The sequence below is a fragment of the Myxine glutinosa genome, chromosome 11 (genome assembly GCF_964187855.1).
Source record: "Myxine glutinosa chromosome 11, kmMyxGlut1.1, whole genome shotgun sequence".
Lineage (NCBI taxonomy): Eukaryota > Metazoa > Chordata > Myxini > Myxiniformes > Myxinidae > Myxine > Myxine glutinosa.
The window spans coordinates 49,609,637-49,627,874 of NC_136271.1; the positions used below are offsets into that span (position 1 = coordinate 49,609,637).

Sequence of the window (18,238 nt, forward strand, 5' to 3'; positions counted from 1 at the left end):
ATTTGTCCCACTTCATCCTTCAAGCAACTCACCCCCATCACATCACACCTCTCTTTCACTACGTGCTTTGCAATCCTGAATACTGCTTTCTGACCCTCTTCCGAATCCAAGCGTTCTCCGAACATTTTCCTACATGCCTCCTGCGCCTTTGCTACCTCTTTCTTTGCAGCCTTCCTGGCTGCCTCATAACTTTCATGCTCTGCTGTTTCTGCTCCCGTACCCTTCGCCTTCTGCCACTCCTTGAACTTCTTCCTCTTCTCGTCAATCCTCTTTCCAACTTCAACATCCCACCACCATGTTTCCGAGTGCCTCGGTGGTCCTTTTGTCCATCCACATACCTCACCAACGGCTCCCAACAGACTAGCTTTCATTGACATCCAACCACTTTCAAGCTCAACCACATCATCCTCTACCCTACTCAGCCTCTCTTTTAATGCCTCCCTTACTGTCACCTCTTTCAACCTCCACACTTTCATTCTCGGTTGGTACTTCACCCGCCGAGCTCTCCTCGCACCTTTCACCCTTATGTCGCAGACAACCAAGTGGTGCTGTGAAACAGCATCCTCTCCCGGGATCACCTTTGTGTCCCGGAGGTGCCCCCTATCTCACCTACGCACCATCAGGTAGTCAACGGTTGTCGTCGACCCACCTGACGTGTATGTAACAAGCTTATTATCCTCTTTCTGGAACTGAGTATTACAAATCAACAAATCAGCTCCATCAGCAAACTCCAAAATCCTTTCACCTTCTCCATTTCTCACACCATATCCGTAACCCCCATGAACTCCCTCAAAACCATCCATACTCCTTCCCACATGTCAATTCAGGTCTCCTCCCACCACAACAACTTCCTCATCTTTCACGTTTTCCATCAGCTTCTCTATCGCACACCAGAACTTGTCCTTCTCTTCATCGCTTCGACCAACCTGCGGAGCATATCCCGAGATGACGTTCACCAAGAGCTTTCCAATCATCATTTTCACCATCATCAACCTATCACTCACTCTAGTCACACTCACCACACTGTCTACAAACTCCTCAGAAAACAGGACACCAACACCATTCACGCCCTCCGGGCACCCTTGCCACACAAACTTGTATTTCTGTCCCTGCCTACCCTTCACCATTCTCACACCACTTCCCTTCCATCTCGTCTCTTGCACACAACATATGTCCACTCTTCTTCTGACCAATACTTCCACCACTTCTCCTGATCTCCCTGTCATTGTCCCTACATTCCATGTCCCAAACCTCAGAAACCGATCTCCACTTCGGGCTGCACCCTGCCCATATGCCCAGTCAACAAGGGAATCTACCCGTCAAATTGCTCTAGTTTATTAATAAAAATCTATGAAGTGTTTCACAAATATTTGTGCACAGAAGCAAAATGCTGTTTTTCATTCATTTTATTCAAAGGAATCTCTTAATGACAAATGAATAGTAGGGTCTTGGCAGCAAATAAATACTTTTGCTCATTAACCTCGATTATCACTATCCTTTACTGATGTTTACAGGACAACTGCCTGTACCTACCAAACTCTGGGCAGGAAGATCAAGACAAGGATGGAATAGGCGATGCTTGCGATCGTGATGACGACAATGATGGGCATGAGGATCAGCATGTGAGTGAGACTGGAGCAGAGTTGGACAAAACACAGTGATGATGTTTGCTTAGTAATCTACAAGTAATGTTTATTTATCTGTCTGGTCCTGTCCCCCATTATCATTCTTTAGGTCATCGCTCATTCATTCCTACATGTTCTCTTCCCTCTGTCAGTTCGCCAATCCACCATTCTCTGTTGTTCTGCTCTTCTATGAGCCTTGACCTTCGAAAAGAAAGGATTCCTCATCACAATGATTGTATTGTTGGGGAAGCTTTGGAGGATAAATATTGCATTCGTGTTTGCACACAATTTCCTGCCAGTAATTCTCGCTTTTGCAGAAATATAACTATTTTATTCAGTTTTGATACTTTTACAAGTATTTTTGGAAACTCAGACTAGTGAGTAAAACAGTAAAACTTTTGCTATTCGGGATTCTTGCTAATTACACTGCCCTCGCGAAGCGAAAGGCGGGGTTAAGCGATCCGCGCGTACATACGTACATACACGTGTGTGCATTAAAAACAAAAAATTCTCGGCAACCGATGGCTCAATTAACACGAAATTTTCACCATACCATGCATCTACTCGTGTAGAATTTTAGTGATAATTATGACGTCATAGGTCACATGGTACTGACGCTCTTAGAAAAACTTTGGATCTCTATCTCTGAAACCGCTCCATGGAAAAAATTGAAAAGTGGCTTATTGTAAAGAACTCCCAATCGAGAACAAAATAATGATAATGATGACATCATCGGTGATGCGGTATACCAACGATAAATGTTTTAATCAAATACCTTATCCTAAATATCTGAAATTGCATGCACATGTATGACCCATTTCTATTGAAATATTAAATTTATAACGTCATCGGTCACGTGGTCTGGCAGCCATATTGGATCAAAGAAAAAAACAACTTAAAAAACAGAATAGTTACCTCTCACCAAGTCGACTGCATGGGGTAAGTATTCTATGAATACCATTTAGTTATACAATAAATCCCAACACACAAAAATTGGCCTTAATACAATATCTGCTTTGTACGTGTGTTTAATGCAGGATAACTGCCCAATGCTCTACAACCCAAATCAGATAGACTTGGACAGGGATGGTGTGGGTGACCATTGCGATAACTGCCTGGGAGTTAGAAATACTGACCAGACAGACACAGATGGTGATGGACAAGGAGATGCCTGTTCAACAGACATGGATGGGGATGGTGAGCACAGTTTATAAACAGTGCCTCTTGGCATCTCATTTCATGGAATTCCAGACATCCTTTTGCTGGAATTGAACTTGCAATTGATCTTTGATAATGTGTCATGTTTCTCTTCCATGAGTATGTCCTTGTTGTATAATTCATATATTTTAATCTATTCGCTTGAACCCAATTATCTTGTCCTTTTCAATTAGGAATTTTGAACGATGAAGATAATTGTCCACATGTCTTCAATAAGAATCAGAAGGACAACGATAGTGATGGGCTTGGAGATGCATGCGACAATTGTCCACATGTACACAACCCTAGTCAGGTACCTACCTAACACACACACACACATACACACACACACACACACACACACACACGCACATCATTGTGTCCCATTTAATTACTATTTTATTATGCTTTGAATTTGGAACAGTAATTTGTGGACACTTGTATATTCCATCAATTTGTCTGGATAAATATTGTGAAAACACGAATGACCGCACTGTGGTCACAACTTGCGCCAAAACCTGGTAACGGGCCGATTTGGAAACGCACATTTAAAGCACTCTTAAAAGATGAACAATGCGATTGGGGAAATACACATTTAATGCGCTATTAAAAATTAACTCGCATCTCTTATCCATGTCACACAACCCGCGGTTATATCAGAACAAGCTGACTTGTCACACAGTCATGGATTGTTAAAACCCAATATGGGGCTTTTCAAAAATTACGTAACGTTTTTTTTTAGTAATTTGCATAGCATAACGCTTGACTACCATGTGTTCTGACAGTCTTGATTCAACCTTACTATTATTTGACATATGATTTGATTTGGGGTCCCTCATCGTGAACAACACTCGACCCAAACAAAGCAATTGTTTTTAGTAATTTGCATAATCTAACGCTTTATTACGTAACGTAACACTTGATTACCGTGCTTTCTGATGTACCATGTATTCTGACAGGCTTGATGAAACCTTACTATTATTCAACATATTAGATTTTTCGGGTTCACTGATCGTGAATAACACTTGACCTGAACAAAGCCAATGGAAATCTGACACAACAAGCCCGGGCAGTTTATAATCAGCAGAGGCCTGCAGGCCTAATGTGTTAGGCCCACCAGAAAACCAAGATGGCAGCCATATAATTTTGTCTTCGTGCTATGGTGGGTGGAGTCAAGCGACAGATGTGGGTGTGGTCCGGCAGCTGTCTGACCAATGGCTGCATATTTCAAAAATCGACCCCCAACAAGAACCCCAACAACAAAAACAACAACACCAGCAACACGAAGCTCTTGTAGAACTGCGACTTGTCGCAGATTTAAAAAAATGAATTGATGAGCTTATTATTCCACTTTTAAGAGTAGCATTAAAATAATGGAGCTTTATAGGAGTCTATGTATACTTTATTTCATTGGGTGGGTATTGTCTTTTAACAACCCAACAAAGTTGAAAAGACCTGACAAGGAAAGAAAAAGATAACAAACAATAACAATTTATTTACACAATGTCGTGATTGTGCCATTAAAAGAATAATGATATAAGGCCTCTTCAACGATGATACATCTCCAGGTGGATTCAGATTCTGATCTGGTTGGTGATGAGTGTGACAACAATCAAGACACTGATGGAGATGGGCACCAGAACAATCTGGACAACTGTCTGCACATTCCCAATTCTGAGCAAGTTGACCGTGACCACGATGGTTTTGGTGATGCATGTGACGATGACGATGACAACGATGGTGTTCCTGACACCAATGATAACTGCCGGCTGGTGTATAACCCTGACCAGGTTGACAGTGGTGGTGGGTTTGAGTTTGGAAGTGCAACTTGGTGATGGACTGAATGTACCTATGCAAATTGTGATTTATTTATTTGACAAATTTTTTTGTTTTCCTGACATGTGTAATTTAAATTAACTTAAAGTAATTTAAATGAATGACATGGTATTGCAAAGGATATTGACGATATAAATGAACAGGATTATAAATACCCAATCGACATACTGTATGTGGGAAAATTACACACCCAGACCAGGTATCAAACCCAGGTCCTCTTGTGAACCATACCAGTACTCTGCCATCTGAACTATCTGGGCGACCCCCGACCAAAACAGGCATACATGCATGCATGCATACATACATACATACATATATACACACATACATACATACATACATACATACATACATACATGCATACATACATACATACATACATACATACATACACATACATACATACATACATACATACACACATACATACATATACATACATACATACATACATACATACATACATACATACATGCATACATACATACATACATACATACATACATACACACATACATACATACATACATACACATACAGACATACATACATACATACATACATACATACATACATACACATACATACATACATACATACATACATACACACATACATACATACATACATACATACATACATGCATGCATACATGCATACATGCATACATACACACATAAATACATACACACATACACACATACATACATACATACATACATACATACATACATACATACATTTTATACACATCTTACTGTCTTCCCTCTATAAGGGGGGAAGCCGAATGGTACCAAGTTTCTGCTCTGCCATGAACACGCTACTCCTCCACTTCCCTCTATCCTCACCCAACTCTCTCCACTCTCCAACCACCTCACCTTACTGATATCCCTCCTCTCACAATCTTCCTATCTCAGCTGTGGCCTACCTATATCTATCCCACCTCGCTCCCTCAACCAATCTACTTTTTGCCATTCTTCCTCCATCCGTACCAAGTGTCCAGCCCACTTCAGCCGGCATTTCATCAATCTCACCATCAAGCTCATCTGCACACCAATCTCCTCCTCCCTCAGTTCATACATTCTCCTACTACGAACCCTCTTCACTCCCACAATCCTGCTGACCCACATATACATACACAGTGGGGTGCAAAAGTATGAGTCCAGTTAAAATTTAATTAAAAGAGACGTGATAACAAAATAAATCATTGTAATATGAAACCAACAGCACTTTCAAAGGATTTCCATATAACAACAGTCTTAACAATAATCAATAATCAGTTTGACCCCCTTTTGCCTTGAGAACTGCCGCAACTCCATTTGGGATTGATTTAATTCGTTTATGGATTGTGTTTGAGTCGATCTTTTCTCAACAGTGTTGTAATGAACTTCAGAGCAGAGTCAGACTGTTCACATCAATTTTATCTTTCTCTCAAATATATTCACCCTTCATTTCTTCTATTAAGACAAAGTGTCCGTCAGTAATAACTACTTTTTATTAATTAACACTATCAAAATGAACACAAATGAACACCATCAACATTTGTCCCCACGCATGGCTGGCGGACTTCCTCTCTAGTCGTAGTAAACATGTGGCCCTGAATGGATTTCTCTCATCTACTCTTCCTGTTCTGGCTGGAGTTCCCCAAGGCAGTGTTCTGGGACCTGTGCTTTTTCTGGTCTTCATCAATGATCTCTCTGACTCTCTGGAAAATCCTCTCTATCTCTTTGCTGATGACTCCACTCTCTGCCGCTCCATTCCTCATCACTCAGATCGGCAGTCTGCAGCCTCCTCACTCTCTGCAGACCTGGACAAAATCACAGACTGGTCAAACAAGTGGAACATGTCTTTCAATCCTGACAAATCTCACACTCTACGATGTCTCTCCGAAAAGACCGACTGGACAACCCTCCCATCTACTTTCTGAATAATCCTCTCCAAGAAGTTCTGTCACTCAAGCTTTTGGGTCTCACTATCTGCCATGATCTTTCCTGGGAAAACCACATTTCCAAGCTGGCCTCCAAAGCCAGTTGCCGACTGGGCATCCTCCGTCGTGCAAAGTCCTTCCTTGGCACACCTGAGCTCCTCACCACATACAAGGCTTTCATCCGCAGCTCAATGGAATACTGTTCCCCGCTCTGGGCCGGTGCTCCTGCCTCACACCTAGCTCGGCTTCAAGTGGTTGAAACCAAAGCTTTCATAATCATTGGAATCTCCCGCGATGAATCAGATTCGGAGGGCCTTTCACTCCCTCACCGCAGGCAGATTGGTGGTCTTTCTGTCTTATACTGACTCCTCTCCGGCCTTGCTCCCCCAGCTCTGTGTGTGCTCTGCCCCCCAAATATTCCTACAGGTCGCACAAGATCTGCCAGCAACCCTCTTCTGGTGAAACTGTCAAAATCAAGACTCTCTGCTCACCTTCACTCTTTCATTCCTCTTTTCTTCCGCCTCTGGAACAACCTCCCTCACTCGCTTCAATCCCCCACTCCTCCCTCCAGGTCTTTAAAACAGCTGTTCACCACCATCTCTTATCTTCACCCATCCAAAACCTTGATCTTTTCTACCCCTGTTAATTCACCCCAGATTCACTTTTTTGAAATACCGACTTCTTTCCTGGAAGTCCTACCAGTGTCCATGTGTTTTATACCTCTCCCACCCACCCTCCCCCTTCCCATGCCTCCTCACCCCAAGTCCTCTCCCTTCCACAGATCTCCCGATGTCCCTGTTCTCTGCTGTTGTACTTGTGTGCTTCCCTCTGTCTCCCCATCTTGTCTCCCGCTCCCTTTATTATATGTTTTGTATGTGTACGTTTTTTTTTTTGGTGATTAATGTTAACTCTTACACAAGCCTCGATCTTGTATACAAAAAAAAACCCAAAAAAAAAAACCCTGACGGAACTTTGATCATAATCTTGACAAAAACGGTGTTTTGTGATCAAACGATGACAGTTTGTTTTGGTTATGAGACCATCTCAGCCCAGGTGTTAATTACTTACCGTCTCGGTGAATCCATTATTCTGAACCGCCGCCAGTGTTTGCATGCCGGCACGTTGCTGATTAGGCAATCAGGTCACGGTGCCTGGTGAAGGCTAATTGACGGTGTTGTTTGTCCGATTATCGAGACCATTTTGCATGTGTTTTGATGATTTTGTACTGCATTTCCCCTGTTGGAGTCAGATAGTGCGATTTCCAGATTAGATGGATAAAATCAATGGCGGAAATCTCTTCCATGGATGTTTTGGTCGGATAGCGAGATTTCCGGGTTAAATAGGGTCGGACTAACGTGAGTTGACTGTATAATAAATTAAAGAATAAGGATACATAATCTTCAATATCACGACAAATTTGTGTTTGAAATTGCGGTGTGAGGAAGCTTGGCATTGATTTACGGGGACTCAAACTTTTGCATCCCACTGTATATTAAAATATTCATCTCTTTTCAGGTGATGGCAGAGGCGATGCCTGTAAGGATGATTTTGATGCAGACAATGTTCCTGATATTCATGACATCTGTCCAGAAAACTTTGCTGTTAGCCATACTGACTTCTCCCGCTTCCAAATGGTGCCTCTCGACCCCAGTGGTACCTCCCAGAATGACCCCCACTGGGTTGTCAGGCACCAGGGCAAAGAAATGGTACAGATGGTCAACTGTGATCCTGGACTTGCAATCGGTCAGTATCCACATTCTCGTCACACCTGACATTTGTCATCATAATTGTGTACTATCCCATCTCTGAAACCAAAAAAGGAATTCTGCAGGTTCGTAAACTTGGTTTGATCATCTCTTGTATTTCATCTTTCTGTGCAGGTTTTGATGAGTTCAGTGCGGTTGACTTCAGCGGAACATTCTACATCAATACTGCGCGCGATGACGATTACGCTGGATTCATATTTGGCTACCAGTCAAGCAGCCGCTTCTATGTGGTGATGTGGAAGCAGCTTTCACAATCGTATTGGGAACACACTCCCATGATTGCAAAAGGTCTCTCTGGCCTGCAAATCAAGGTTGTGAACTCGACAACTGGTCCTGGAGAATACCTCCGAAATGCCCTCTGGCACACGGATGATACACCCGGCCAGGTGAGGTTTTTATAGTTTTTGCAATCGTACTTATTGATGCTGTGGATACATTTTAAGAAATTACGGAATTGGTAATTAGTCGGATATAAAATTAAGGCCAGGCAGCTGAAGCATTTAGTAAATGGCTACCAAAATTGTCCTTCAAATGAAAACCTGAGCCATGTCACACCTGTAAAGTGATGGACATTTTTGTATGTTTTTATCATACCGTATTACTATTAAACCACTGTTTAATTGTGTTCGGGCAATGCATGACACTGTCGAACAGGTGAAACTGTTGTGGAAAGATCCCATGAAAATTGGTTGGAAGGACTTCACTGCATATCGCTGGCAACTGACACATCGGCCTTCAATTGGTCTCATCCGGTCAGATCCACAGACTCTCTTCACCCTAATTCCATCAAACAATCCCACTAAATGTTTGCACTTAGCACTGCAAGCAAACGAGCTTATGGGACATCTGCATATCACATGCAGAAGGGAGATAAAGGAAAGGGTTAAATTAAGGAAAATAAAATTGAGAAAAGGAAGCGAAAGGGAAAAGATATGAGACTGGAGGTTGAGTAAGTGGCGAAGTGGTCAGGGAGGAGAAGGTATGGAGCATACAAAAGGTGGATGAAGGTTATAACCCCGCTGTTTTGCATTTGGATTATGTTTATGGTTGTTCGCACGCTAAGGGATATGGGGAGGAATGAGGGCTAGGGGAGGATACAGGGGGTGAACAAAATGGATACAGTCACAAACTGTAAGGAAGGAGAAACTGTAAACTTGGAGCTGGGCTTGGGGAGGATTAACGGGGGTAGAAAAGATCATGGTTGTGGATTGGGCATGACCTGAGACGGTGGTGAACAGCTGTCTGAGGGCCTGAAGGGAAAAATTTGATTGAGGAGACTGAAGAAGTTGGTACCACAGGAGGGGGAAAAAAGGAACGAATGAGTGGAGGTGAGCAGTTTCACTATGAGGGGTTTACTGACAGACCACGTGTGCTCTTCAGAAACAAAGGAGTGGGAAAAGCGCACGGAAAGAGCAGGGGGTGCAAGACCAGACAGGAGGCGGTAGAAGACAGAGAGACCACCAACCTGTCTACGATGGTGAAGTGATAGGCCCATAGACTCAGCTTTATCATGGGAGATTCCAATGATATTGAAGGGCTTGGCTGCCATGGCATCAAGCTGGGAAAGATGTGAGGCAGGAGTGCCAGCCCAGAGGGGAGAGTAGTATTCCATCAAGCTGTGGATGACGGCCTTGTAGGTGGATAGGAGTTTAGGTGTGCCAAGGAAAGACTGCACGTTAGAGGACTGATATGTCTAATTCTGATAGGTGTGACAGGTGAGGACCGATAGGTGTGCCATGGTGTGAATCAAATAATTATCGATTGCTCATAACCTCACCAAATTATTTGGTTTAATACACATGGGATACTTTTTAAAGTCTTGTTTGTTGTCACTCCTAAAGTACAGTAATACTACTATAATCATATTTGCCTCATTATTCCTGTACCTTACCATCAAATGCAGTTGGATCTTGTACTTGCCTGTGCAGGATCTTACCCTTGTGGGATGTCTGTCTGCCACAGAGTAGTCATGTATGAGGGGAAGGGCATCATGGCAGACTCCGGTCCAATTTTTGACTTCACATATTCCGGGGGAAGACTTGGTTTGTTTGTCTTCTCACAAGAAATGGTCTACTTTTCAGATCTCAAATTGGAATGCAAAGGTGTGTTTGCTTCTTTATCCAAAACCATTTTCTCTACTTGTAATATGCGACTCAGAGTATTATTTGGTTAGCGTACATATTTCATTTTCAGTTTGCCTCCTCTCTAGTACTACATAAACGGGCAAGTTTTGATCACGGTGTGTACCCCGGTTTAGAATAGGTACACCGTATCCCTGCGCATCGTAAGAGCGTGACCAAGGGCTGGCGTCAGGAAGGGCATCCGGCCATAAAAACATTGCCTCAAACAGGGAACCATGATTGTCATGGGGCCCGCAAGGCTAACCCCTGCTCTAGTGGGGAAAATGGCCTTAAAACGATCATTCATTCATTCATTCATTCAATCATGAAATATGATGATTGTTTTACACAAAAAAGGAAGTATCTGCAGTCACATATAAGTACAGGATCCAAACCGCCATCACTGCCCCACTACTACGGCTGTATTTTGTTTCGGTTTTATCAAAGCAGGGAGAAGTGTGCGGTGCGACAATGTCAAACGGTATATCCCCACGCTTAGAAAAAAAAAAAAAAAAAAAAAAAAAAAATACGGGGGGAGGGGTGAGGGTGGATGATATTATAATTGGCTTAGTCTGTCTGTCCGTGTCTGTCTGTCATGCTAACTCCTCCTAAACGGTTGTGCAGAAATTCACCAAACTTGGTATCTATGATCACCACATTGCAAGAAGGTGCGAGAGCAGTATCATGTTTGGCCCCGCCCCTGCGACATGATGAAAAGCTCAAATACCAAAAAAAGAAGAAGCAATTACGGGCACATTTTAAAAATAAATAAACATTTAAAAAACATAAAACATTTTAAAAATGAAACTTTGTATATGCAAGGGAAGACATATGAAATACATAACGATTTTTGGATTTGACACTCAGATAATGCCTCAGGGGGTAGGGAGTTACAGCGGTCAAACTGGAACAGCACTTGGTAGAGCGCGTATATCCACCAGGGATGAATAGTTTACATTTTGTATCCCATAGATAGGAAAGATCTGAACCAAAATCGAATTGGCTTGTTCTTGTCATCTAACCAACTCATCCACATAGTTTTTGCATAAGTTGTCCACAACGTTTTGAGACATCATGCTATATATCGTATTTGGCCCCATCTTTCAATGGCCCCCATCTTTCAATGGCCCCATCTTCAGCCTGGTGTTGGCTTAGCGGTTAGGGTGCCGGCTTGGGATCCTAGGATCCTGGGTTCGAATCCCGGTCGATCGCTGAATTAATGCCAGGGGGGTTGACTCAGCCTGTCATCCTTCCGAGGTCGGCAAATTGAGTACCAGCTTGCTGGGATGAATGATCACGGTGTGTACCCCGATTTAGAATAGGCACACCATATCCCTGCGCATCGTAAGAGGCGACCAAGGGTTGGCGCCAGGAAGGGCCCATAAAAACATTGCTTCAAACGGGGAACCATGATTGTCATGGGGCCCGCAAGGCTAACCCCTGCTCTAGCGGGGAAAATGGCCTTAAAACGATCATTCATTCATTCATATTTTCAATGGTGAAGAAGTACTTGTAGAATTATAAATTTAAAAAATTCTTGTGTCCGGATCCGGATCTCCACCAAAAATCAAATGGATTTGTCCTTTTCATATAATCAACCTGTCCACAAGGTTTCGTCCGAATCCTTCCATAACTTTTAGAAATATCGTGCTCACAAACAGGTGAAAAAGCCTCCGTCAACCTTTGGTGGCAGAGTGAAACAGAATATTTTTTCAACTCAAAATTTGATATTGGGTCATTCTTGGTAGAACTGTTTTTCAATTTTGCTTTAGGTGGGACATTTGCGATGGCGCACCATTGACTTCACTCAAGGTGATTATATAATCATCAGAACAGATGTAGCAATGTCATAATGGAAGAAGAAGCGATAGCAATTATAGATGCACAACAAGAAAGAGCAATCAGAAATTGCAAACCCTCGCCAGGATGTAATTCCAGTGGTTTTTAAGGCTTTTGTGTTAAAATAAATATGGCGGCCGAACCACGTGACAGATGTCATCATTTTTTTTTTTCTAAACTAATTTATTCCTCAATAAAGCTCAAGAAATTTCATCTTGATAGGATGAAGTTTTGCACTTGTCAAATTATGATGTCATAATGGAGGCACCAATGACATCATCAGAAACATATTTTATTCCCCATGGAGAGTTCTTTACAATGAGCCATGTCTCAGTTTTTTATATTCAGCGCTTTCGGAGATATACAGGTGGAAAGTTTTTCCGTTTTTCCAAGATGGCGGCCGAACCACGTGACCGATGACGTCATCATTATTTTTTTCTCCAGTTTATTCCTTGATGATGCTCAAGAAATTTCATCTTTATCGGATGAAGTTTTGTACTTGTCGAATTATGACGTCGTAATGGAGGCACCTATGACATCATCGTTAACATATTTTATTTCACATGGAGAGTTCTTTACAATGAGCCATTTCTCAATTTTTTCTGTTCAGCACTTTCGGAGAAATAGAGGTGCAAAGTTTTTCGATTTTTCCAAGATGGCGGCCGAACCACGTGACCGATGACGTCATCATTATCATGAAAAAATTATACAGGTGGAGTTGCACCTATGGTGAAAATTTCCTGTCAATCTGACCAACGGTTGCAGAGAAAATCATATTTATTCCGTGCGGACAGACAGACAAACAGACAGACAAACAAACGGACTCAAATGCAATACCCTCTCCTAAGGCGAGGATAACTCAGTGGAAAATAGTGAATCGAGAAATTATCCCAGTCTCAAGTTTCCATTGTGGGAATGTTTTGTGTTCGAAATTCGATAAACCTCGTAAGGAATAGTGGGTAGAGACTCGTGTCTAACATTATTTGACATCATTGCAATAATAACGGTTTGTCATGTGCATCAGAATGGCATTAACTGAATCAGAGGTTTCTGTTTTCAGATTCTTTGCCGGAATGAAAAGGTAAAACAATGAAATTCGTCACCTTTTCTTCTTGAACCCAGCGGTTCATAGCGTGGCATGGAAATGGACTGCAACTTTTTGACTTCTGCTTTGTATTTACCATGTGAACACTTCTCTTCCGCCTCGAGACAAACTACATGCACATTTCATGGTTGTACTGTGAGTTTACTCGAGATACTTTTTATTTTTGAAAAAAAGTTTATTTATTTTTCTTAAATTGCTTCTGTTCTCAAATTACCTTGCATTTCCACTGCAGAATATTATGGCTTAAAAGTAGGTATGGTTTATGGGAATCAAAAATATTGAACATTGAGAGTATTACAAACAAACATGACGTACAATGAAATATATTTCCTGTAACAGCAATTTCTGGTTTCAACGTTTGCAATGTGATGTGAATAAACAACGTTTGTTTGTATGGTTCTGTGTATGTACTTCCTGTCATGTCTACACGAGTAAGCACACGTGCACCCCTGGGGGCCTTGGTGTGTAAATCTAAAAGAAGAATTTTGTTTTAAATTCATCAAAAAAGGCTCATGGAAGAGAGCAACAATGGGGCAAAGGGTACATTGGGACAAAGGGCTAATATGGAATGCAGTCGTGAAACGTTCTTGGCAAGGGTTATACTGGGTGGTTTGCCATTGCCTTCCAGCAGTTGTTCGGGGAAGAACTTGGTATTTGGTCGCAACGGCCCTGTTACCCCACCAGGGTTAAATATTTAAAAAATCATCTGGATGTGGATCTTAAAAAAATAAACCCCACTTTACTGGGTTTAACCAAGTTGGGTTTTTTTTTTAAACCCAAGTGGGGAAAACTGGGCTGGATCCATTATTGCCAATCCTGACAAAAGGAGTAAAAAAAAAAGGCTGGAATCTGCACCATTTTATTTCCTTTTTGCAGACATGTCAATTTGGGGACTGGTCTTATTCAGGGAACATTGTAGTTTACTCTCGACATTGATCAACCTGTTTTAGGTTTTAGTTTTAATCACTACTAAGCTTGGCAATGCAAGTTCACCATAGGTAAGGCGTTGGGCACATCACTAGGACTTGTGTAACTACATAGCGCAGACAGCTCGCTACCCCTCTGGAAACCCACTTGCGACCCCCTTGGGTGTCATGACCAACCATTTGAGAAACACTGCTCTCGGCCATACTGCCAGCACACAGATTAGCCACGATCTCCAAATACCAAAGTACAAATTGATCAGCGTCTCGGATAGATATGCAGTTTAAACTGGGGAGGTGCTAAGGTCAGGCCAAATTTCAAATTTTGGGAATCCGGGAATTTCAAACTTTTTTGAAATTCCCGGATTCCCAAAATTTGAAAGTTTGAAATTCCCCAAAAAGTTTGAAATTCCCGCCGAACGAAAAACGACTCCTGCGAACAATTGACAACGCTTCCGAACCCCCGCGCATGTTTGGCGAACCTTTGGAGCCTAAAATACTGTTACAGACGCGGTTGTGGATGTTGGTTTACCGAGCGGTTTGGTATGACCGCGTCTGCACGTTTACCCGATTATGCTCGAACGTTGACTAAGTCGCGCTATGCTAAATCAATGATGGAAAAGACACAATGGCTGGATTAAAATGACACGACACCAAGGGTTCAGTTCTCAAGACCTCCGGAGGAGGTTATATTAGGGCGGAAGGTCAGATTACAACGACAAGAGGGACAGCATAGAAAGGCAGGCACTTAGACACACTCTTATATTAGCCCCGACAGACGACAGATAAACAGGACAAAAACTGACTCACACGGGGATTGATGGCAAGGAAAGCGGGCAGTCGATGGCTCAAGGTGCACCGTTCTCGGAGGGGGTGCACCGTTCTCGGAGGTACTGCAATACCGGGTCGATGCGTGGAGCTCGCTCAGCGCTTGGAGGTCGCGACTTGTCTCTTCTTCAAGCTCGGGGCGCATCTGACCTCACATCCGGTAAGTCGCTGCGCATATCCGGCGGGGAGTGACACGCCCTCGGCTAGTTAGCTCCGCCCCAGATGGAATCGGTCCGCCCTTCTTATTGGGTGCAGGGGGGGTTACTGGCTCCGCCCCTGACGAGGAGCTGACAGCCAGCCCCTTCGTGGTAACCCCGTGGAGCGCATGGGCAATGGCGGCTAACCACGCCGGTGTGAGGACGCACACTCCGCGCACGCCCCTCTGTTGTTGTAGTTGTTGTTGTAGTTGTTGTTGTAGTTGTTGTTGTAGTTGTTGTTTCATGGGGAAGATGGGAGGAGGTGTGGGGAGGTCCTAAACTCACTACTGGTGCCATACAATCACATTCTGGTGCAACGAAGAGTCAGAATTAATGGAAACGAGTCCTTAACTGACATAGACTAAGAATAACGAGCAAGATGTCCTATAGTTGTCTACGTGAGATGCGGTGAACCTGGGCACGACATTTAATGGGGGAAAAAGGGGAAGGTCGGTTCTACAGAGTGTTATTTACAGGCAATGGGACTAGGGAATGGGGGATTGGGGATAGTTGGGGAGTATTGGGGAAATAGGGGAGTATTTACAAGCGGATATTGAGGCCAAGTCCCAATTCCGCAACATTGCACCCTTCTCTACCCTCGGGGCGTCCCGACCCGATAAATTTTTACCTATTTTAGTGTGGCACTCAGATGTAGTTCCCTCTACTATTAACTCTACCCTGAGTGCGACAGTTTTACAGATGTTCACAAATGAGTAAATATGTCCCCCTGCGACGTTGCACCCTTCTCCTTACAGAAACACACCCACAGGATAACCGAATTGCGGAAAGAATTCGCAAACTAAACATACAGCCGGTAGGGAGCATTATTTACAAGACTACGCTGATATTTACACTACGATCCAGGACCTGTTTTTGGAGGAACACATGCAGATGTTATGCATAGAGAGAGCACGCATGCCAGCATCGATACACCAACCCACGAGTGCTCTGTGGCCTCACGGCCTTTAATAATGTGCAGAGCACCCCATCCAAGCACCAAAAGCACCACCCCATCACACAGTCAGCACCATCCGGTGCAGTCACCATTGTTCAATGAATAAAAATAAATTCAACAACCCCTAACCCTGCAGGTGTCTCTTGCTCTTCGTGTGGTGCACTTGGCCTTCTGGCTTCTTTAAAAATAAAGAAAGGCGCCAACCGCGTCCATTTCTTTATTGTGGCCGTCAGTGGTGTCAACTAAAAGTGGTTCACCTGTTTGGCATAGGTGCCACGTTGACCCAGAGGTCCATCAATGGGTGGTGCTTGGCCGCAAAAGAACTGCGGTCCATTGTGGGTGGCCACCAACATTGCGGTCCATATGGTGTATCGATCCAGGCAGCAAGCAGCGAAAGTGCAGGCCCACAACTGCGTAGCCAGCACCTCTCTCTCCTCTCTCTCTACCCCAAAGCCAGATCCTCGGAGGTGGGAGACAAAAGAAAAGACAAGTGAGTAAGGTGGTAAGGGCGCAAAAGTGCACGCAATGTAAGGTAATGCACACTGGGGGCACATGGGAACCAGGTGAGACAGGTACGTTCCTACCGTACGCCCCCCCCCCCCCCACCAGGTAACCTACATGGCCCCTCCCTTACCCCTTACTGTATCCACAAAACACAACACTACCCATAAACATCTACTTTACAAATCAACAAACGTCCCTACTGTCTTCCCCGTTCCTCCCATAAACCAAATTCGTCTTCTCTCCCTCCTAACCAATCAAATTTGCCATTTTCAACTTTCATCAAAATTTGCCATCTCCAACTCAACATCATAATTTGCTATCACCAACTCATCATCAGTCCCTCCTAGGGAGGGAGAGATGGAATCACCCCAATGTCTCATCCACGTCGTGATGCGTCTCACCAATCCACACAGCAATTCTCATTTCCTGCACACAGAACAAAGAAAACACAGGTGTGGAGTCATCATCATCACCACAGGTAAGTGGCTGCGTATGGTGCGACAGGTTCATCAATCCTAACTATTTCCTCAATGACTTTAACAACTTTACACTACCCGGGGTCTTTCTCCTGCCAAACCATTGGCCCTCTTACACTATGGGTTCTAAAAACCAATGCCCATTGGCCAAACTGTGGTGCTTTTCAATTTGGGGTCTCACTCCCCCCGATTCATCTCCCGGTGCCCTCGCACAATTTCTGGGCTGTGGCGTGTACCTCTCCCAGCGGGTCTACCCACCTGCACACCCCCACCACTGCAGTTGCCTCCGAGCTTACCTGCTCCTTACCCTAACCTAACTACCTGGGGAAGGCCCTCTGGCGCTCTCCCCACTCAGTGCCCTCTCTGGCACTGGGCTGCCCGATCCACACCCGGGATCCTCAGGCACCCACTCACAACTACCGGCTCCCAGAGCCCACCTGCGGCCTCACCTGGCCGACATCCTCACAGTGGTGGAGTGCCCAACCAACTACACACACTAACAGGCTACACGCCCAGCCATTTCCACAACACTAATGCACCCATCCACAATACCATTCTGCAACCGCACCACAAATGCCAATATCCAACCACAATTTACCTATACCCTCTACCTAACACTTACACTACCCGCCCCGGGTACTCGTGAAAGGGGTCCACTCTTCCCCCATCCACACCTTCGCACCATGCACACCACTCCGTTCCACTTACTCCAACTCTCTCCACACACCTTTACTTGCACACCTGTGCTCTCACACCTGGTGCCACCTGCACCCTTCTCTCCCCAAGCGCATTCGCGCTGATCCACAACACTCACTACTCACACACTGCTCCACACACCTGTCCAGTTGCACACCTGTTCAATTCTCACACACACGGCATCATCTCAGCTAACTATTCCCCTCTGAAACTTGCGCTTCCCAGTCGTCCCTTTAAACTATTG

General features: G+C 43.9%; 2 protein-coding genes across 5 annotated transcripts in view; one reads left to right on the plus strand and one right to left on the minus strand.

Moving 5' to 3' along the window:
* LOC137413868 (thrombospondin-1) overlaps positions 1–13,809 on the plus strand; it is a 97,446-nt gene extending 83,637 nt beyond the window's left edge. For all 4 annotated transcript variants that reach the window (XM_068099307.2, XM_068099308.2, XM_068099309.2 and 1 more), the window contains 9 exons: positions 1,515–1,622; positions 2,663–2,822; positions 3,017–3,135; positions 4,391–4,625; positions 8,101–8,328; positions 8,466–8,737; positions 9,006–9,103; positions 10,314–10,453; positions 13,371–13,809. In XM_068099307.2, the coding sequence (XP_067955408.2) occupies positions 1,515–1,622; positions 2,663–2,822; positions 3,017–3,135; positions 4,391–4,625; positions 8,101–8,328; positions 8,466–8,737; positions 9,006–9,103; positions 10,314–10,453; positions 13,371–13,387 (1,377 nt within the window). In that variant the 3' untranslated portion in view covers positions 13,388–13,809. The remainder of the gene's footprint in view (positions 1–1,514; positions 1,623–2,662; positions 2,823–3,016; positions 3,136–4,390; positions 4,626–8,100; positions 8,329–8,465; positions 8,738–9,005; positions 9,104–10,313; positions 10,454–13,370) is intronic.
* A 2,865-nt stretch (positions 13,810–16,674) lies between these two features.
* LOC137413869 (alpha-enolase-like) overlaps positions 16,675–18,238 on the minus strand; it is a 68,515-nt gene continuing 66,951 nt past the window's right edge. Inside the window, exon 11 of the mRNA XM_078786648.1 lies at positions 16,675–16,778. Coding sequence (XP_078642774.1) covers positions 16,761–16,778 — 18 coding nt within the window. The 3' untranslated portion in view covers positions 16,675–16,760. The remainder of the gene's footprint in view (positions 16,779–18,238) is intronic.